This window comes from Limulus polyphemus, unplaced genomic scaffold (assembly GCF_000517525.1).
Source record: "Limulus polyphemus unplaced genomic scaffold, Limulus_polyphemus-2.1.2 Scaffold180, whole genome shotgun sequence".
NCBI classification, from domain to species: domain Eukaryota; kingdom Metazoa; phylum Arthropoda; class Merostomata; order Xiphosura; family Limulidae; genus Limulus; species Limulus polyphemus.
This window is the reverse complement of record NW_013665790.1, coordinates 921,416-944,038: the sequence shown is the minus strand read 5'-3', so window position 1 is coordinate 944,038 and position 22,623 is coordinate 921,416. Positions and strand designations below refer to the sequence as shown.

General features: G+C 32.9%; 1 protein-coding gene across 1 annotated transcript in view; it reads right to left on the bottom strand.

Moving 5' to 3' along the window:
• Positions 1-8,132: 8,132 nt before the first annotated feature.
• LOC106478110 (histone acetyltransferase type B catalytic subunit-like) overlaps positions 8,133-22,623 on the bottom strand; it is a 36,493-nt gene continuing 22,002 nt past the window's right edge. The window contains exons 7-11 of the mRNA XM_013938625.2: positions 17,103-17,207; positions 15,493-15,599; positions 10,068-10,219; positions 8,797-8,913; positions 8,133-8,464 (exon numbers count right to left, since the gene is read on the bottom strand). Coding sequence (XP_013794079.1) covers positions 8,288-8,464; positions 8,797-8,913; positions 10,068-10,219; positions 15,493-15,599; positions 17,103-17,207 — 658 coding nt within the window. The 3' untranslated portion in view covers positions 8,133-8,287. The remainder of the gene's footprint in view (positions 8,465-8,796; positions 8,914-10,067; positions 10,220-15,492; positions 15,600-17,102; positions 17,208-22,623) is intronic.

Below are 22,623 nucleotides of genomic sequence, written 5' to 3'. Positions count from 1 at the left end.
AGGGAGTTGGTAGGCGTCTCTCAACACCAACCATTACTGGTTTCCCCAAGGCTGACTTATTGGTAATATTCTTCTTACACTGGCTCCTCATATATCCTTGCTCTCCACAGTTTCAACAACCTTTCTGAGTAGCAGCCTTTCCTACTGTGGCATTTCCCCTGTGTTGAAGTTTCCAGCATTGAGCTTTCTTGTGCCCAGGTTTGTTACAGTGCCAGCAAAGTCCCTCAAACCTCTCTGAAAGCTGACCTTTTCTGGCCTTGAATCCTGATGACTGTACCAACCTTGGTGCCTCTGTGCTGGACTTAACGTAGGATTCGAATTCAAGAGCTCTGGCCTCCTGTATAGTAGAGGGGTGTGCTTGCTTTACTTGTATCTTCAGTTGTGGACTGCCCAAGTCGTCTACAAACTGATCCCTCAGCAACAGCTTGAGGACATCAGGTGGTGCAATTGGGTAGGCCTTGTGTGCCATACTTTCCAAATCCTGTGCCAGCTCTTGCAAGCTCTCCCCTTTAGCACGGACTCTAGTCCTAAACCTAGCCATGTATACTTCAGACTGATTTTGGATTCCGTACCTGAGTTCTAGAGCCATAACCAGTGCTCTATAGTTGTACCTGTCGTCTTCTGACAACTGTTCAAGTATTTCCAGTGGTTGTTCTTTCAGGCTCGTTGCCAGGTACACTGCTTTCTGCTCCTCTGTCCATCCATTCATTTCAGCCAGTAACTCAAACTGTGCTCTATATGCTTCCCATGGTGCCTTCCCATCGAATTCCTGTGGCTTCCTTCATACTATATCACCCATATTGCTGACACTCATGTTTGGAATGTGACTGCTAACAGGACTGAAGATGTCTTCATTAGGGTTTAGCTGTGGGGTCTGGAAGGGGCTTCCCATTGTCTGGGGCTAATTTGGTCCATGGTTAATATATCCTCCTTGTGTAAAAGACAGTAAATAATTCTTTAATGTATTTAATTCACTTTGAAATTTACTAATCTTTTCCATTTGTGTATGCTGACTTTCTCTCAACTGTTGGAGACTTTTCTTTTTCCTCCAACAACTGCTGTAATCTCTCTTATTGTTTCTTTTCTTTTTCTTCCGACAACTGCTGTAATCTTTCTTCTTGTTTCTTTTGCTGTTCTTGTATTGCTGCCATCAAATCTGCTAAGCTGTAGTTTGATTTGCTATCTCTCATTTCCATCCCACTTCTGGCACCAATTTGTTGCGTATCTGCTTGTTTGTTAATTTCCGGTATAAATTCTTTCCGAGAAACTTCAGCAATACAACTCCTTTCTTTAAATAAAACTAATTTATTCTTTCTCAATACAACCTTGCAATACACAGAATTTCCACAGTACTTTAACTTAAACACACGCTATAATTCACAACGATTTACGCACTTTATTTACAGTCACTACCGCTCGCTTGACTCAATTATCTGTCTCTATATCTCTCTATCTGCTATCTATCCCCGGTTTATTTGCCGGGCTTATATACAATAAAAGAGGGCGGCTAGAAAAGACTAGAGTTGCCAGGAAAAGTCAAGATCCTTCGAAAATCTCATGACGTGTTACTAGCGTCACGTGACTTCCGCTGTCGTAACAATACTTTGTTAACGGATTCTAGAGAAAAACCGTCTTGAGGTACTAATTCTGTTTTCAACATGTTGAGGTCCGATTGAAAATATTCGTTACTGGAACAAATAGTCTTTACAGAATGATATACGGTTTTTATGATATTTAATATTTGTGAGGGTCATTGTAGAAGTTCCAAGGTATGTACAAACCGAAGAATGTTTCTGGTATAGGAAAGTATGGAACTTTTTATTCTATCTCTTATAAAGAACGATTGGGAATGGAAGTGTATGTTTTTGTTTGTTTGTTTTTCATTTTCTGTGGTAAATTTAATGTTAGGATGGAAAAGATTCAGGTGTAAAGAAAAACTCTTTGATGAAAGAAAAATCATGTAAACCCGTAAAAAATGTCAACAATACGTTTTGCCCAGTAAATTGGTGAATGAAGACAAAGAAACAGCTTGATCTATAATTCTAATAATGAATATGCTGGCGACAACGACATCATTGCTTAATCTTTCAATCTGGTCATAATCAAGGCTTTCAAACTGAAAGTTATTACAAGAAATGGTGTACTGGAGGCAATTTTTCTCAAAATTTCACAACAAAGTAAATATCTAGGAGAAGGGTCGTTTATAAAACAATCGGGTACAACTCAATGATTCAGAAACAGACACTTTTGGTAACAAGCTTTTCACGTCGAAACTAACAATAAACATTGAGTTGGTCAATATATTTTAGCTTTATGATGAGACAGGTCAACGTTAAGGGGAAAAACACCAAACTTCTGGCACCAATTTGTTGCGTATCTGCTTGTTTGTTAATTTGCCGTAGAAATTCTTCCCGAGAAACTTCAGCGATACAAGTCCTTTCTTAAATAAGACTAGTTTATTTTTTCTCAATATAACTTTGCAATACACTTAATTTCCACAATTAAACACACGCAATAATTCTCAACGAACGATTCACGCACTTTACTTACTACCGCGCTTGACTCAATTGTCCGTCTATATCTTTAATCTCTCTGTCTTATATACAAGTATATTGGGCGCCTAGCAAATACTGGATTATTCGTGATATTCCCCGATCTTTCTAGAACTCATTACGTGTTACAAGCGTCACGTGACTTCCGCTGTCGTAACAGTACTGATACTGGACGTGTATAACGCCATTTCTGAACAGAATGTTTATAATAAATACTCGGAAACATATAACATTAGCGTGTTCAAGTAAATGATTTAGTAATCTTTTCACAAACCAGGAAGACTTCTCTGGTGCTAAATCACAGACAGAGGCTATAAGACTAAAAAGTCATATTTAAATATATATAAGATTTAATTATAAAATTCAGCTTATGGCTGTGGCTTGGCATGGAGTTTCTGAATAGGTGAAAAGGTCAGCAATTATTAAAAATCTAATCAAAAATACCTCAGGTGTGAAAAAAGTGCGTGTGACGTAAAGGAATGAAATCAAAATTAGCGGCCAAACTGGTTACTACACTTGTAGCATTGATAAGAATTTCACAGCAAATATTCATTCATTAGTTAGCTAGACTGTGTTTTTTGTTCAATTTTGGACATGATGGTGGGTATAACAAAATACGCGGTCAATGTTACAAGTGTAGCTACTAGTTTGGTCGCCAATTTTTACTTCATTTCTTCAAGTCGCAAGGTCAACCCTTTTTTTTTCACACCTAATGTGTTTTTGATTAGATATCATGATTTTTTGTCAATACACACCAAATAAGAAAGTGAAACTCGATAATAACCCACATTAGCTTTAGGATCGCAACCCTATTATTCAGAACAGACCTTTATTTTACAGAACCAACCAGATTCTTTAAAAATATATAGTGGCAGTTTCTCCTTTCTAAAACAGTGTTAATAACTTCCTTTATAGTAACGCCATGGAATCTAGATTAATAGTTTCTTGTCATCACCAGCATACACTCGGTACAGCCGTATCAAGCATCATTATTTACACTAATTGCTTAAGCTAATATCACGTGACGATAAACGCATTTTAGTTAGGATAATTTAATAAAACTTAGCAAATTTGTGCTTAAAAGTTGGCAATGAATAATAACCGTCCACCCGTAAAATTTTTTTGAAAACTTGAGCTAGAAACTTGTAATCTAATTTGCTTGGCCTAACCAATACTTACTTATGTATCTGTACGTCATTTCACCCAATAGTTTTGCAGCTCTAAATCAGTCGTCTTTAATCCGAATGAACTAAAAACAGTCCACTGTTACTCTTAGGTGAAGCTGTAGTAAAAATTTCAGGCCAATAGCTCCCGCAATTTTTTGCGTAGGTTTGCGCAAACATTTTGGTCAAATTTGAGCGGTTTTTGTTCAATAACTATGCACACGTGGCGTATCTTTAGATCAAATTTGACAAGTAATTGTAGGTTGTAAAGACCTATTTGTGTACCAAATTTGAAAAAACAAATCCATAAAAGTTAAGGATGTTTTCCTATCAAATAAATTTTTCGTACTTTCGGTGCACTCCCCCCCCCCCCAGTGGCACAGCGGTATGTCTGCGGAATTACAACGCTAGAATCCGGGTTTCGATACCCGTGGTGGGCAGAGTACAGATATCCCATTGTGTAGCTTTGTGCGTAATTACAAACAAATGTTCGGTGCAAAGGAAATTTTTTTTTATCAAAATTCGAGATTCTATATCTTGTGTATTTCTTAATGGATTGTCTTGAAATTTGGTATGTTAAGTAAGAGTCCAGTAGAGGACATCACTGAAAACATGTGACAGTTTGAATTACCATAGTCCGAAATAAAAAAGGTGGAAAATCGCTAAACTATCACTGTTGTTAATAGCACACATTGTATCCTGCAGGTTGTTCTGGCCGTACGACACACTACCGTGTGTGTGTCTTGATATCCGTGAGTCACTCATTGTACTTGAGGACAGGTTAATTAACCTGGTGAAACGTTGTAACAGTACAAATAACACTGTTTATTCGATAATAAAGAACTTTTACAGTGCTGTTGACAGAGTAATTCCCTTTATTTAAAATATTCTTTATCTTTATTTGATTTTTTTTTCCGTTAGGTTTTAGTAAAATTACATAATTGAGTCTCTGCATTACAAGTTCATGAAAAACGGGAACTACTAAGGTGATGTGACAATTTATGTAGGATATTATTTATATTTTGTTTGTTTGTAGTTAAGCAGAAAGCTACACAATGGGCTATCTGCGCTCTGTCCACCACAGGTATGCTCCTGTGCCACTGGGGGATGGGTGGGAGTGTCGGTTGACATAGCAGATAGCCCGACGTGGCCTTGTCATAAAACACCCAAACAGTGCCACGGGGGAGGGGCGATATTTTGAGAACAATATATATATATATAATGGGTAATTTGAACTATTTGAATGGTTAAACAGTATAGGGAATACTCAGAGCAACTGTTCTCCAAATAAATTGATTTTGTTTACATTTTTGCTTTTAAAAAGCCAAGAGTTGTCCTCCCCTATTGAAATGACGACCCCCCCCCCCGTATGGGATATGAACTACATTAAACAGCTTTTGAAAACACAGATTTCTAAAATGCCTGATGTACAATATAGAACCGTTTATTTCCACTAAATAATATGACTTTATTGTGAAGCGTGGCTTAGCTGTTTAGAACAAGGCCAAGTTTATTCTTTTAGTTATTTTCTATGGAAAATGGAATATGCTGCAATTAAAAGGTTCACAAATTCTTTTATTACGGACTTAAAGCATGTTAAAGAAAAGGATTTAATAATATCTTCACAAACCAAGAAGGCTTAGCTGATGCTAAGTCACAGAAAGAAATTACTACACTAAAAAGGCATATAAATATATAAAACTTTTAATTATAAAACGTATGGCTGGGGCTTGTGAAAAATATCTGAGATCCCATAAATGCCTTTCATATTTTATTGGATTGCATTAGTTATTTACAACTTTTAGTTTAAATGTTATTTCACAGATATTTAGACAGCAGAGTTACTCTGGTTGGCCAGCCATCCTTGTCTCGTCAATATATAAACTTCCCTGGTGTGCTGATTTTGTTGAACTATTCCATGATCAATGAGAAGAAAAAGAAAAAAAAAGGAAGGGGTATTTTCGTGAAAAGGGGAGTTTTGAGGTGGCTTACAAGGAAAGTCCTATTGTCTAGGGCCCGAAGATTTCTTTGGGCGGCAATGTATTTAGGTGTGATTCATGAAATGTTCTTGCAAAATCAGTCACGCCATTAACTAATGTTTGAAGTTAGATTTTTTTTTTTTTACTAATTTTATTAAATATCCAGTGCACCGTGTTTTTAAAACCAATAACAAAAATTTGTAAATGTATTAGAAAAGGTAAAACGATAAAGTTCTAAAGTAACACAAGCACCACAGCGTTTAAATAATTCTCACACACACACAAAAGTGCCTTCCAAACGTAACCGAAAACAAAATCTTAAAACGGGGAAATGGATAACATTCGACGCGGAATTTTATTTGACACGAAATTTTTATTTTTTACGATTTCTGACTGCAACTTCCGTGAAATTGTACTATTTGGGCAATACTTGAGTAAAGAAGCCCATTTTATGCTGATTTAATAATAGGTTGGCAAACAACGATTTATAAGAATAAGGTAGAGTTTTATTAATGGTGGAACATACTAAATGTCTCAACAGAACATTGATCTGTCCTCCTCAGGTATGATCTGTAACATAAACACCATCACAATGGAAACCTTGGGCGCTCAGAAACGACTGTTCCTCTTCGTCCCGCTCGTGATGGGCTATACGCAAATAACGTGTTGTTCGTATGTGGTATCTACTCTAACTTACGGCCATTATCGGACTTATAGTTCTTCAGGGCGGCGGGGATCTATAAACCCAGTGCTCGATTAATCCTAGATGGTGTTAGGGCAAAATGAAGAAGGAGAAAGGAGTAATAGGCGTAATGGTTAATTAGTGTAGCAGGGATTTCTTAGCGAAAATACGTCTGAAGGAAGTTGGTTGGCTGAAAGTAAATCTGTTAGGGTGCGAGTCTTCATCTTCACTGGTGGAGAGGTGACGGAAGAAAGAGAAATTGTCGCGGAGCTCGTCTATAACTTCATAATGTGGCGGCGGAGGTGTCAATCTGCAGGGAGGATGGCGAGTTGGATGAAAGGTGGTCGATAGAAGACGTCTGGGTTTGTGTGGTTGAGGTTTGTCTCATCTGGTTAGTAGGTGAAGGTGCAGTGAATGACGTGGGAGGTTTCTGTACGGCTTCTCAGCTTTGTAGGTGTTAGGAAAAGCCGTGGGTGAGTATATGATAAGAAATCCATTCCAAAGTAAAGAGTGGTCTAAAATTATCTTTTCTATTTTAAAACTTAATAATTGAGGAAATAAATCATGCAGTTTTCAACATCTTGTAGCCCAAATCAAAGTGATTATTTTCATTCTAGTGACAAGTATTACCCCATAAAATGACAACCGTACAAGTAAAGGCCCTATGTGTCGTTTGGCTTGCAGAGGCAAAGTCAGAGACTGTGGTCAGCGTAATTACAAACGCCAGTACAGGAAAGAAGTATGCAGTATGTTAAGGTTATCGTGTATCACACACCTATAGCATATATTATGGAGCTAAAGACCAGGATAATGTACGCCACCGTAACTGTGGACATGTTGTCACGAACGTGGACTGAAATCAAATATCGGTCAGTCGTGCCGAGAGCATCTAATGGCGCACATGTAGGAGTCTACTGACATGTCAATAAAATGTTAGAGTTGTGTTACAAGATGTTGAAAACTGAATGGTTGTATGTCCTTGGCCAGCTAGTTATTAAATTTTAAATTAGGAAAGGTAATTTTGGACCATACTGTATTTTGTGATTTGTTTCAAACTGATGATGTGTTAAATTCACCTCTACACATGTGACCTCGGTGTTCTTTGAGTCTTATTTCCTACTTATAGATGATCAGTAAGTTAAAAGTAAAATCCCTAATTGAAAAACTCAGTTTAAAAGTACTGCAGAAATTCCTCCACAACAGGCATCTATAGCATGCATTCCCAACCATTTTCAAATGTTTTTATACTAATAAAAAAGTCATTAGGCTATCATACCCTAACTTTGAAGATCCATATATGAGGTCTGACTCTTCATTAGCTTATTCTACACTATTTAAAACTATTCAACAAAAAAACAGCAAACTTCACAGTGAAACTTTTCAAACGTTTGCCTAAGTCAGGAAAAAAACATAACATTCCCAGTTTCATGGGGTTAGCAGTAAAAACAATATACGTCTTTTTTTTTCTTCTCAATACTAATTATTTACTGACATAACCCCCCATCCTTACTCTTGATCTCCAATATTTTGTTGATAGTACTTATTCTTCAAAACCCCACTCACCAGAGTATGAAATAATTTATGTCGTAACAAAATTTTAAACAATAAAATTGACCTTACTAGCTTCTCAATGTCTACATAAAAGGTAAAAACAACTCCAAAAGCTGAAGATGGTTTTGTGCATAACTTACTTTAATTAATATCATGTAAGCATAGACTATAACCTTGGTAAAAAAAAATGCCTACACCAAAAAAGTTAACAATGACAACTGGTAACTTTATTAACAAGTTGTTCTGTGTGCAATGCTAAAAAGCTATTATACTATCAAAAAGAAAATTAAATTGATAATAGTTGGACACAAAAGTCAATCAATTGTTTGAGGGAATTGCCAATTGATGTTACAGGGTTTGTCAACTTGAGCTTGATGCTGCAAGCCTTTCTAACACGTGTCTGTACTCATCTTCTACTTCACGGTACTGTTTTTCTAGGTGTTCAATTCGTTGCTCTTTGTTTGTACATTGTAGAGCTGCACGCAGTTCTTCAGGTCGCAAGGTCTTTTTCAATTTTGCCAGATCTGCCTGTTGTTTCTGATATTTTTTGAAAAAAACAAAAACAGTATTGACGTTTTTGCATGTTAACATGATTTTATTGTACATGTTACTTAAATTATGCATTGTTTAATTTCTATTCACTTAATTTCACAACAGAATAGAAATAAATTTTAAAAACGGATAATAAAAATGTCACTGCTATTGAACTAAATTAACAAGCTCATAAAATTCTATTGTGAAATATAAAAATATTTCAAGAAAAGGAAAATGAATGTAATAGTTATAACTTTTAAGGACTCAGATGCTTTGAAGAGTAAAACCATTTTAACATAAAATCAGCTCAGTTCAGGAAATGGAAAATCACTCACCTGATATGGTAAGTTTAACCTGTTTTTGACATCTAAGCGATATGCTCTGTACTGTTCCACATCAGCTGTGTTTGTAGCTTGTAGTCTAAGAATTTCATAGACCTTTCTTGTTTGCTTCTGTTGTAAAGAAATAAAACCTTTGGAACAATCTCAAGTGAACAGTCATGTCATACCATACAGTGGTATTTAAAGCAAATTGAAATTGTATTCAGAAAAACAGAAAAAATTTTAAGGATTTATTTCTGATGACATTTATATCTAATTTTATTATTTTAAATAAATACCTTTATGATGATTGTGAGCTAATCTTAAAAATAAGCCAATTTTGTGACAGTATAATACACCTCTTCTGTGTGTACTTTTATGAATTCACTAGCTTTTAAAATCTTAGGCCAGGGGTCAGCTTGCAGCTCACAAGCCATATGCAGCTCTTTGCATAATTACATATGGCTCATTATATGTATTTCCCCTCAAAATAAAAAGCATAAATTCACATTTTTCAGAAGAAAAAAAATTAAAGATTCAATCAGGCATACAGACAGAATAATAATATCAGATTTCTTTGTACATTTTTTATTTTTTAAAAGAGAAACAGGATACAGTTGCACTTCACATCCACTTCTATTGTACATTCACATTCCAAAGCTTTTATTGCCAATGTAACATAATCAACCAATTAGAACTTAAATGTGAAATGTAAACAGATTTGCTGAGGCCGCAGTAGGTAGTTGGAAGTGCAACATAACATTAAACCAGCTGTTAGGGTATGTTTTGGCTCTCAAAATGTTTTGGTCTTAGACAAAAACAAAAAAGGATGATCTTCTTTGAAGGGTTGTCAACTGCTGTCTTAGGCCAATCAACGCTTTAAAACATTAGAACTCTCCATGTTAACATTTTTTAGTAGTGAAATGTAATGACAGAAAGAACATTACCATTGCAACTACTGTCCTAGAATATGCAGTACAAATGCACAGAAAGCATGCTTTCTCAAAGTAGTTATTCTTGCTATGATACAAAGGCAAAGAATGAAGTAATATTACTTAAAGATTTGTTCATCAAGAAAAAATTATGTTTCTAAACAAAACTAAATTTTATGAAAAAGATTCATTGCTAATTTTTAAATATATACAAACAAGCAATCACAAAACTTTTTCTACAGTTACTTTTTTTGTAGTTTGTGAAACTACTTATAAGGCCATCAATTCCTTCAAGATTTATTTATAATGACCTAAAACAAGCTATTATACATAGAAAAAGGTTTTCAATCATACCTTATTGATTTTTAAGTTTTCTTGAGCCTCACTGACCATTTCTTTACTAAAACCTTTCAACAGATTTTCTGACTGGAAACTTGTAAGTTTTGAGCTATTCTTAGAATCAACAAAATCTCGCAACCTTGTGAACTCTTCTGATGGGTCCTCCACTAGAAGAAATTAAATAAATATTTAAAATTTCCAGAGCAAACAGTCATTTAAATATAAAATAAATATACAAAGTGGTCTATAAGATAATACTGAATAATCTTTGTTTAATCAAAATTTAAAATAATACACCTTTAATGTTTATACTTAACAAAAACCACATGTTGCTGAAATGCAGTACTGTCATTTTAATAAAACAATTTTACCCTGTTTAAACCGTTTTATTTTATATTTTAATTTTTATGATGACATATTCTCTAGTATTATATATTTTTAATGATAGCTGTCTTAGAAATAGATAAGATGACAATTTCTAATGAAGTAACCACTGATGTCAAAACACTTCCAGCTACTGAAATTTCCTTTTAAGAACAATGAAACTGTGTGTACTGTCTGACCCTGCAATCTGACTAATTTAAAATCAAAATAAACACATACGTTTCTTTCTTACATCACTATTAATGACATTTAGGCGTAAAAAAGGTTCCAATTACTTAAGTGAAATGGTGCCAATACTAATTCAGGGTGCATCATGAAGGATATCAAGTTAGAGGAACCTCCTTGTATGACCTAAATTTATCGCAGAGTAAAATACAGACAGTGCAGCATATTATAATTGTGTGAGATGTTCCAAGGTGTTTTTCATGCATATTGTATCAACTGAGAAATGCAATCATTGTGATGACAAACGAATACTGATATCTGTGCCCCATATATACACTAAGTATTTCTGTTCACACTGAACTTGAGAATGCAAGACAAACATGTTTAACATTGATGGGGTCCCGTCAATTGGAGATGTTATAACCTTGTTCAACACAAAGTCATATTTTCAATTGTAACAAAATATACAATGCTAAAATCCCTTAAAATAGTCATAAAAAATTTAAACTATTGATATTCCCCATTCTTCACAATTACTTAATCTTTCCAGACTGGTATCTCAGGTTTGTACAGGGACAAAATGAAATTAATTTTGAAAATGTGTGATCAAACATCTCAAATTACTTTAAAAAACAACATATTGAGGCTTATTTTTAGCTTAAATAATTTGAAAACAGCAAATCCTTGCAGTTGATGCTTCCAAGAATTGTAAAATTCAACAATCCATTTTTTTTTGTAATTTTCAAGTTCCTAAAGATAATGAAGTCATAAATCCATTGTCTGTAAACTGGGATTTTTTTCTTTCTTGCAACATGTTTGCCATAAAGACCCCTTCTTCCCTTGTGTACTTAAATTTGATTGTAAAGTTACAAAATTTCTTTATATGTTTAAAAGTTCCTCAAGGTTACACAGTGCTTTTGTGAGTAAGCAACAGTCCTCTATTATTTGTTTGCTACAGAATGATAATAAATTAACCTCCCCCCTTTCGCAATAAATTTTTGTATTTTATATGAGCTTGTAAACATGAAAGTATAAATACTATAACACCGAAACTCAGTGAAAGTGCTTAATGTATCTTTACAAAATTTGGCAAGTTTTATTTTCTCTTGTAGTAAAGACAACAACATCAACAAAAAAAAAGTATTTTTACTAAAGAAATTTCCATGAATATATAGTCAAGTGTTGACTGCTTCGAGTGCAAAGTGATTTTCATTTTAAGATTAAAAATACTCTTCTTCACCTGAACATTTTCAAATTTCATTTGTGTAATCTCTAAAACCTCCCAAATAAATATCAAACTTTTTTTCAGAATAACCTCATAACCACCACAAAAAGTTAGGAAATAAATCTAAATTCTAGAATGACTGCCAAGTTTAATTGTATACATTGATAATACAGCAGTTTAATTAAATTTTGAATGTAACTATGTAAACAGTTGTGTCACATGCACTTTGACCCACTAGTTGTGAAAGGGTTAATAAATTCTCTTCTACATTTGTTTATTTCATGGCAGGGGCCAAAATATCCGGGCTTGCAACGTAACTTGAAAAGAGAAACGAATGATTTGCACATTATGCTAAGCAAAGAGGAATGTGATTCGCAACTAAGGTTGTTTTGATTCGATGTTGTTTTCGAGACCTCCCACAACACAGTGAAAGTGACACAATGTATCAGTTTGATATACCAAAGTCACAGGTGATGTTCATTTCTCGGACATTCCCACCAAACGGCACATACAGTATTTTCATACTTTGTCATGCACATCTCGCATACACATACATTTTGTAGTAGTCTATTCATGATGTTTAAAATGCTCCCAATCAACACATGTAGCCTACCTGACCAGACTACACTAGCAACGAGCCAGTTACTAACCCTCTCAATACAGGCTTGGCCCCATGGACCAACCACGTGACCATTTTTACTTGTATATAGTTTTAATGCTAACTTTTTATACAGAATATACGTATCTTCATGAAATTTGGCAGAATTTAGTAAACATTACAAGTTGTTTGTACACAGAAAATCAGTCTGTTAAAATATTTTCACTAAAGGTTTGTCAGTAAATATATCGAGTCTTTTTTTTTGACCAGTATGAGTGCAAAGTGATGTTCATGTTAAAATTACAATACTTTTCTTTATCTTAAAAATCATAAATGTCATTTGCGTAATCTCTAAAACCTCCTAAATACATTTGAAACATTTTTTTAGTAAATTTTTTGTTTTTCTCTCTGCTAACTCAATACAACATTACAAAGTTGGTCAAAATCACCGACCTTGTAACCACCTAAAACACAACACAACAAAAAAAGAGAATGACTTCAAATTGTAACAAAATTCATTTATTTATACTTACATTTTATTGTTTTTATTGCTTTTGAATAGTTTCTAACTACTAGTACTATTTGCACCATTGTAAGTTGTAAATCAGTTGGAGAATGTGCAGCTCATGTTACACTATCAAATTACAAATTAAAAAAATGTCCCGTAACTATCGCAATTTTTCTAGTTTTCTAACTATTCGACAAGATCCGTTACAATTTCATCTAAGCTAGTCAATGTGTTTCCCGTGGGAACAAAGCTTGTACTGAAAGAGAAATTAATACTTTCCTGTACAGAAAATAATGTAAGGGAATATGTCATTTGACAGCTGAAAACCTTGGATTTCTATTGGTTAAAAATAATATAGTATTAAATGTAGGAGAGAACTAGTGACAAATCGTGAAAGAGAGGATGTGATAGATGGGTCTGGCAAGAGGGGTCTGATTTTCTCTTTGATGCCTCTTGTAACCAAACAAAATTGAAGGCTATGAAAATTATGCTTTATCTGACTGATGACAGTAATTTATGTTAAATTTCGTACTTCTTGGAGTGGTGGTAAATAAGTTAGAGAAGAGGGTTTGCCTAGAGAAAAAATGCCACACTTCTCACACTAAATGAAATTCAGGATCTTTTTTTTTAAATATTGCCTTATAAAATTAAGAACTTAAAAATTATATACTATAAAATATGAATTATTAGCTACGATTTTAAGCTATACTAATGGTATTATGTGAACAAACAAAAAGCATGCACAGTAAAGGATGCCTATGGTGAGGGGTAATTACAACTGAAAAGTCAGTAGACACTATCTTCTTCAAAAGAGTGATGAGGTCTCGTACGCTCACACACACACCCCAAGTAGATGAATTGGAAAAACGATTTGTGGCAACCTTATTCAGTTGCAATATCTTCAAGTCTTTCTTTGGTTAGTCAAATGTTGTATTATTTTTTGACAGCTGAGGTGTTTGGTATTTCTTGCAGTTTTACTTTATATACCAGGAACTACTTTGTTCATGAAATGCCATGTATGATACAATTAAATATTAGGGTTTGAAGCTGAATAAAAGTGATATTAAAATAAAAACATACCATTTACCTCTTTTTTTTTATTAGTGGATGTCTTTAAAAAAAATTAAGGCTTTTAGTGCTGGATTTAGTTGCCATAATGTGTTAAAATGTTAAATGTTATACAGATGCTAAGCAAAATTTACTAACTGTTAATCAAATCCACCAAATTATTTTGTCCACTGTTTCACGGAAATAACCGACTTGGCTTAACTAAAATTCTGTTTACAAGATCTCTCAAGATTTCTAACTCAAGGTCATCATGAAAACTAGTTACGTATTCTACCCCTCAGTCAAAGATAGAGAGACTGTAGTCTTTTTTTGACCACGTGCATAAATTAGTAAAGGAAAGTAATATATACCTTTTATGGATAAAATACAGCAAGATATATATACTATCTATTTATATTATTTTTAATGCTTCAGTCAATTTTTTCAACAAATTGGTTTAGTGATGAGGTCATTAGACCAATTATAGTATATGTATGAAAAGTTTTCCAGGTCAATAATAATAATATGGGTCATGCACACTGACACAGTAAATAGCCATGTTACTAGTGGATCATAAAGTAATAAAAAATAAAATTTATATTTTAAAAGGTTCCAGTTACCAGACCATGTGTTTGAAGTGTTTCACATATAGCGACTTTCACAAATTATTAATTTTTATTAAAGCAAAGACTGAAACAGCAGCATATCTTTCACCAGGTTTTATAAGGCTAAAACTAAATTTACCTTTTCCACTTTGTAGTATTATAAAAATATTTCCAATTACTGTAAACTCAAAGTAATAAACTTCAGTGTTTCCTCCAATACTAAAATATGCAATAATCAAAAACAAAATTTGATCACATTTCACATGGTTTGACACAGTGCATATTATTTCTGATTAAAACAAATACTTCAGTAATTAAACTAATAAAGTGTAAACACTACTAACGAGGGAGTTATCACTTTTCATGGTTTGCATAAAAATGTTAATAATATTTTCGAATTTGCTATTCAATGATATTGATTAAGTTACTTTTATTTTCTATTACACTTTAAGTTTAATTATAAAGTTGAAAGTAACTAGCTTGCACATGAAAGAATGCAGCACTTTACAGAATCAGTCAGAAATATTGGATAAACAGACTTACACTTTCAAAACTATAACACAAATTTTTAACTTAAACAATTTTGAAGATTGCTTTGGTTTATTACAGCAACCAGTGCTTTAAACAGTAAACAGAAATGGTATGTCAACCATTAAAATGAAAAAATTCACTTACCTACCTACCTTAACAATTTTTTTGTTTGTTTGGCCATATAACTTAAGATTGGTGTCATCTTGAACTTATATTTGCATGATGTGTCAATTAAACAGTGTAGAGGAATCATTGTTCACTAACTTGTGCACAGTGAATGAATTTAGACACCAAATCAAATGATAAAAAAGAGAATACAAACCATTACCATTAAAGCTCAAAAGACTATTAATAACACTTGTAAAATGTTACTTTACCTGTGATGTCTACAACATCAGGATCTTTCACATACCAGTTATACACTGTCTGTAACATTTCAGCACCAAGCCCTTTCTTCTGGAAAGGTGGCAGAACCAACATCTGACTTTTAAAAAAGAAAGCAGCAAAAAGTTAGCTGCAAGTTATTAGAAGTTCAAAAAAAAATTACATCCTATGTGAAAACTATGAACAATTTATTAAAGTTGCTATATTAGTAGCAGAAATGCTGCCCATAGGGCAGTTGTTTGCACTAGTAATTACTAATTGTAGTATTCATAACTCAATGAATTAAATTTAGAAAAAGTGATCATTTTCTAAAAAAGGATTTTTCTGGGAAGTATTGGATGGGAATAGTGTCTGGATTGTGCTGATATAAACTGTAATGTTTTTATATATTAAAAATGATACCCTTTATTGAAAGAGTAACAGTTTTTTAAGAACTCCATTTTGTGATAAAGATACGGTTGTTGCACATACCTACATACCATAGTTATTTTTCTAACTGTCTGAATCTTGAATACCCAAAGTGTGACATTCTTTGTGGATTTTTGTTTGTGGTGCCATTCAACAGATGGCGCCACATTGTATTTATTATTTAGATCACATTCACACACACACACACACACATATATATATATATATATATATACACACACACACATACACGTTATTTCCATTGTAGTAAGATTAATTACTATAAACTGTCAAACATGTGTCAGATTGTCTAATTTTACATACACACACAATCACTTTGGGAAAAAAGAAAATTTAACTTCTTCCAAATGCTAGTTTAGTTATATTATTTTACTTTCAATCTGATTCATTTTATAATCAGTGAAAAAACAGTTTCAGTGATGAAAACTAGTCAATGTAAAAAATAATAAAGATCTCAGTATTATAATACAGAATCATATTTAACAGTAAAAGCTCTAATGTTTTCACAGTACCGATTGTCACTAGTTATTACACATACAGTATAAAGCATATGGTTGAATTAATGTGTTTTTATCATATACAAGATATCTCTTGTAGTAGTTATATGTAAATTATAAGGGTTCACTACATTTTTAAATATTATATAAAGAATGAATACTATAAAAGCAAGCTCATGCTATGTCAGAAAATTAATATAAAAACAAACAATTATATTTTATACCAATACACCATTCAGTTTGGCTGTGAAAATAATGATTTCCTTGATTTATTACAAACTTAATTTAGTGTCAGGTTTTGAATAAAAAAATTGTAGGAATTAATAACTTTGCAAATAAATTATGGGTCCATTTTTCCAACACTTCAGCTGTAAACTATTTTTGTTTACAAAATATACAGTGTGTTACACATACTGATAAACTTGAATAACATTGTAAACACATTCTGTGTACTCAGCCAACAGTTATGAATAATATTTTCACATGGTAATAACACTGAAGTCCAATCAATATAAGCAAGGGGATATTCAATTTGCAGGTCACAGATAGGGGTTTTAAGTTTTTGATCAATGACCAACCATTCTTTGTGCTGCTCATGCAGAAAATAAAAACTAAGCAAAAATTATCATGCTAGGCAATTCGAGAAACCAAACTTAAGCTTCTATTAGACTGCTTACCTTATTCTAGGCCTCTTCTTATTTGGATAAGCATAATACCTGTAAACAGTCATAAACCCTACGAAGCAGTATCTTGGTTCACCGTCACAGCTTAACTTCTCAAACCTACAAAAATAAATGTAAAATACTGTTGCGTCATCGAGGTCACGTGACTGGTGTGGCGCCACCTATTTTGTAGAACTATCCTGTACCTTGGCGAATGCTCTAGTATTTACTAGATATAGGGTAGGCTGGTATATAAAAAAGGGTGACAACGTGACGGGACAATAATGTGCGTGTAGATAGTGAGTAATTGAACTGCAGTCACAGGGTATTGTTGAAGTTAACGTTCGTTCGTTATAGTGTTTGTTTTAGCGCGAATATTGAAATTAAGTGTATCGTAAAGTTGTATTCGGAAAGAATAAACCAGTTTTATTAAGTAAGAACTTGTGTCGCTAAAGTTTCGTCGAACGAAGTTACGGAAAGTTAATTAACAAACGGAGACGTAACATTACATTGAACATGTCAAAAAAAAAAAAAAGTACTTTGTTTTCTTCAGAATTAGAAGTATAATAATTTCTTAAATATTTTTTAGTTTCTAAGTTTTTCATCATAAAGTTTTCATTGTATATCTCAAATTTCAGCTGTAGTTAATCTAAAATGCTTCTCTCAGGCTTAGTTAACTGTAGTTATGCTTGGTAAACTGAAAAAAGTAAAATAAAAATCCATTTGACACCATGTACTAAAATGAGAAAAGTATGGCTTAAATTATGTTGATGCTTATTATACCACATCCTATATAAATAATAGTAGTAGCTCATTCCCAGTTATTCAAAGATATAATACTTTTCTAAAAACTCAATTTGTTTCATTTCCATAAGTGAAGAAATACTACTACTTGTGTAACTGATTTTTTTTTCATAGCTTAATTGGGTCACCAAAACATCATTCACCTTAGCTACTCGCCACCAATTATTAAACTTGGGCATTAACTCAATTATCTATAGGGATCAATTAGTAACATGAAAATAATCAACTATTCAAAATATATGTTATCAATTGTTCCAACTATCCAAATAATGAAATTATTACAATTGTGATTTCTTTTCATAATTTTTTCAATTAATTCAAGTTTGTTCAGCTTCATGCTGGAATGACCTAGTGAGTAGGGTGGTTGCCTTATGACTCACAGGTTCCATTCTTGTTGGCACCAGCAATGCCTACTCATACAGTCATCAAGCATTATATTTGTTTCTTTGTTATGATAAAGCTACTATGCTACCTTTTACTGTTCCTAACTTTGGACTGCCAATCAGAAAGAAGGCAACTGGCTGGCAGCACACACTACCAACTCTTAGACAAGTCTTTTCAAATTATTAGGGCTGACGGTTGCATTATAATGCCTTAATAGCTATATAGTAGCTCAACAAACTCACATACAACAGAAATGATATCTAGTACTACATTGATGGTTCATTTCTATTACACTAGTATTGTAGAAAATTTATTTATAAAAAAAAATAAATAATGACAGCATTTCAAACCAAGGCCCTTCATCAGATAGTGCCTAAAATTGTTATAAAAACTACACAAGAAACAAGTTCAAGTGACAATAATAAAATGAAAAACAAAGAATTATTGTATACAAGTTAACATATTGTTATATAGGCAAAACAAACAATATGGTAAAATCAATAAATGACACATAATAAATTAATAAACTCTGTGTGAATAAAAAATACAAAACACTTCAAGATAATGGAAAGCAAAGTTCCTTCTTATGGATATGAAACTACAGGTCACACACACAAAACAACAAGAAGAAAATAAACAATTAGTTAGGTGGGATCATTAAATGAAAATGTTTTATTTAATGCTGGTGTGGAAAGGATTCCTCAGATATGAGTAAGAGTTGTTCCTTGCATTCACATGAGGCACATTCAACTGAAGCAATCTTAAAATAACTAGTCTGAGATGTGAAAGATCATGTTTGTCACTGTAACAAATGTCAGGAGACTGGCTCATTCATATTACTGTTATTGATGTGTCTTTTCTCTTCATAAAATCTCTCAATAACTTTGCAACCTGTCTCACCAAAGTATAAAAGGTTGCTAAGACCATAAACTGTGCAGTAATGACATACTCAAGGCAAATATGTGAACAACGTTTCAATCTGAAAACATTTTCCACCAGCTGTTATTTACTTATTTGTAGAAGTTGTAGTTTTTAAGAGTTGAATTCATGACTATGATGCTAAGGTAGATAAATATTTAGAATTTGTGAGGTGAAGAAATAACGTTAGCAAAAATTTTAATGGAGGAAGTCTAACTTTTGAGTGTTTGACAGTGTAGCAGTGTCATTTTTTGGACAAATACTAATTACTCAAGTTTTAAATTGATAACTTTTCTAAAAGTTTAGACTAGATTATGAATATATTGATTGTATTTGAGTTTATACTAGACATTTCAAAATAGAATAAAAGACTCTATGAGAGGTTTTCTTAATCCCTTGAAATTGCTAAAAACCGTTTTTGTGTGGTAGATGTGCCACCCGCATCCCCTACCAGGATTCTTAACTGAACTACCAATGAGTATAGACAGTCCCCTTGACCCCCCCCCCCCCTCCCATTTGAGCCTATTCAATCTTTATTTGGGCCTCTTTTGTCAAAAGTTCAGGAGAACCTTGTGTAGATATAGATGGATATATATTAGGGTGATCCTTATTTTGGAAGTTTTGATTTACAACACTCTCACCCCCCCATTTTGTTCCAATATATAAATATGTAATTCAAACCAAGTTTTATCCATACTGAAAGCAATTAGTATCTATCTTGTACACGTTTAATTTTATTTTTCATTTTTTTATTATATCACTAACTGTAGATATTATCAATATAAAGTGCAATAAAATGTTTAAAATTAAGAAATAGAAAAATGTACATACCTTCTAATTTTTCGTAGAATATCTTAAAAGAGCTTCTTTTGGTGATATTTGTAATTTCAGGTTTTTACTTTTCACATATACTTAATTTTTTATATTTTATTTTTCTTCCCTGTCCTTAGCCACTTATTATTCATCTTGACACAAGTCAAAGGTGCCCTCAGGGAGTATTACAGTATCTTAGGCAGAGAAGTGTAAGCCTTTGGCAAAGTTATCTTACACTCGGGTAAAATAATAAGCCTTGAGAACTGGGGCAATTTTTGAGATAAATTTAAAAAATGTTTAAACTTTTCAATTATGCATCTTAAAATATAAACAATACATAATTAATTAAGATATAAAAGTAAAACCTAAAAGCAATTTAACTCTCTCTCTAATTTTAACATACTTAGGTATGCACCAACTATAAGTGCTATCTTGGACAAAGCAGCTAACAATACTACAGGCAGTTATATCTACCTGATGACAAAAACCAAGTGCCAACTTAAAAATAACTATCATTGGATTATAGTGTAAAATGAGCTCTTTTTAAAGATTATAAACACGTACAGAAAATAAGTACATGTCACTTGTAAATTTCAAGACTGTGTATAAAAGGTGGGCTTGGCACCTGTCAGAGGTTGTTGAAATTTATTTCTAATTTCAACAGAATTCAGCAAAAGAACTTTGAAACATATCTGTCAATAAAGCAAGTAAGCGTACTTACTGTCTAGATGTACAACTACTGGACTGGGGTTATCTGATTCAAGATTGAAGATTTTTCAGAGCTCATGGGTCATGTGACAACATAACTAAAATTCAAGTATTTTTTTACAGGTTTCTTTTTAAACAAAGAAATCAAACTTAGATAACATAAAACTTTGATTTATAACATACATTAATAGTAAAGTTGCTTAATTAACTTTTGAATGTAATTTAGTCACTTGCATAGAAAGGGATTTAAAAGAGTATCCGTTGTGAAAGGGTTAACTTCATACAATGTCTTGTTAAGTTTAAGAAAGTGAATTCTGTTCTTTAAAATTTTGCCTGTGAAAAAAATTTGCTGGACATCTATGGTATCTCAATAAGGAGCTTACTGGTTTGGCATTCTCTAATTCAGCTGTATCCAAAAATAAAAAATGAGCAATGGTAAAGATACTAAATGAGAAGATGAGAAGGAAGGCACAGATGAACCTCTATAGTGCATCCAACTGAATATCAGAAAGTCTGAGGACATATCAACTGAAGATTTCATCACAAAGAACACAAAAATTTCTTTGAATGCCTGGAACTTCCATTTGGATTTCTGTATTATGACCTCGTGGGAGCTCAGAGAGGACTATATGAAGAAACTATATACATTTCAACACTTGAATGTGGTAAATGACAATGTTGAAAGGGGTGCAACCCTTATTAAGTAGTATAAGGTCATCATAACAAAGAATGAAGAACAGAAACAACTCCCTCAAGTTGTGCATGACCAAAAGAAGACACTTTAGGAAATGCAACAAGGAAACAATAACAATGCAAAAGTGACTAAACACACCAAAATAATATAACTGTGTAATTATACAAAAATAATGCATAATGATATTAATACTTATAATACATAAGTAATTTTTGTATTACATATTACATACAGTATTAGGCTACTGCAGTCTAGAAATTTAATCTTACTAAGCAACCTCTAAATATGGTCTACAATTGAAGGAAGTTTCACATTTAATGTGCTTATTTTTGTTCACTGAAACACAATTAGGAAGTGAGAGCTTTTGAATTTTTAACCCGAAACTTTACCTGTAAATAAGAACCACCCTAATATATATCGTAGTTATGAGTATACAAATATGACTAAAAGAAATATTTGTTACTTAAAAGTCTAGCTTAAGAAAAAAACATAATGGTGAGCTGGTATTGCTTAACCCTTTCCAAATGGCCATGCATTGCGTTTGTTGACTCGCATTCAAAATTGTATTGAACTACTATTTCATGAATTTGTCTATAAGTTTGGTATCAAACTGTAGATTATAATTTAAATGTTAGTATTATACATTATTCAATTTCTTAATTTAAAAGTAAATATTAAAAAACACAATTAAACACCGATTTTTGAATGTCACGTAGTTGTTGAATGCAGCACTGGTTCAGATTAGATGTTTGTGATGTCAAAGTACTAAGTCTATAGTTTTGTACAAATTAGAAACTCAAATTACTGATAGTGGTAAGCTAGAATATAAAATAAGAACCTCCTATCTTTTCCACTTGCTGAGATATCACTCATGTACTGAATCAAACAGTGCCCCGCTTACCTCTTTCCATTTTTGGAAACAGTCCCTTATATACACTTACTTCAATATATGACATGTGAATAACCAACCGAAAAGCTCAGAATGTCCCCTAGTGGCTTTCTCAGCCTTTTTAAAGTGTTTGGATGCCATCCTGTTCTTTCAAACCAAGAATTCAAGGAGGTAGGTTGTGTCTTTAGTCTGCTCGAAATTTCCTATTTTTTTAGACCCAAATACAGATTAGTTACTAAGCTTGATAAACTGTAGTGGAATTCTAAGGTATCGATATAGTAATTTATGATTTTTTGGTTATTCAGTAGTATATATATATAAAATCT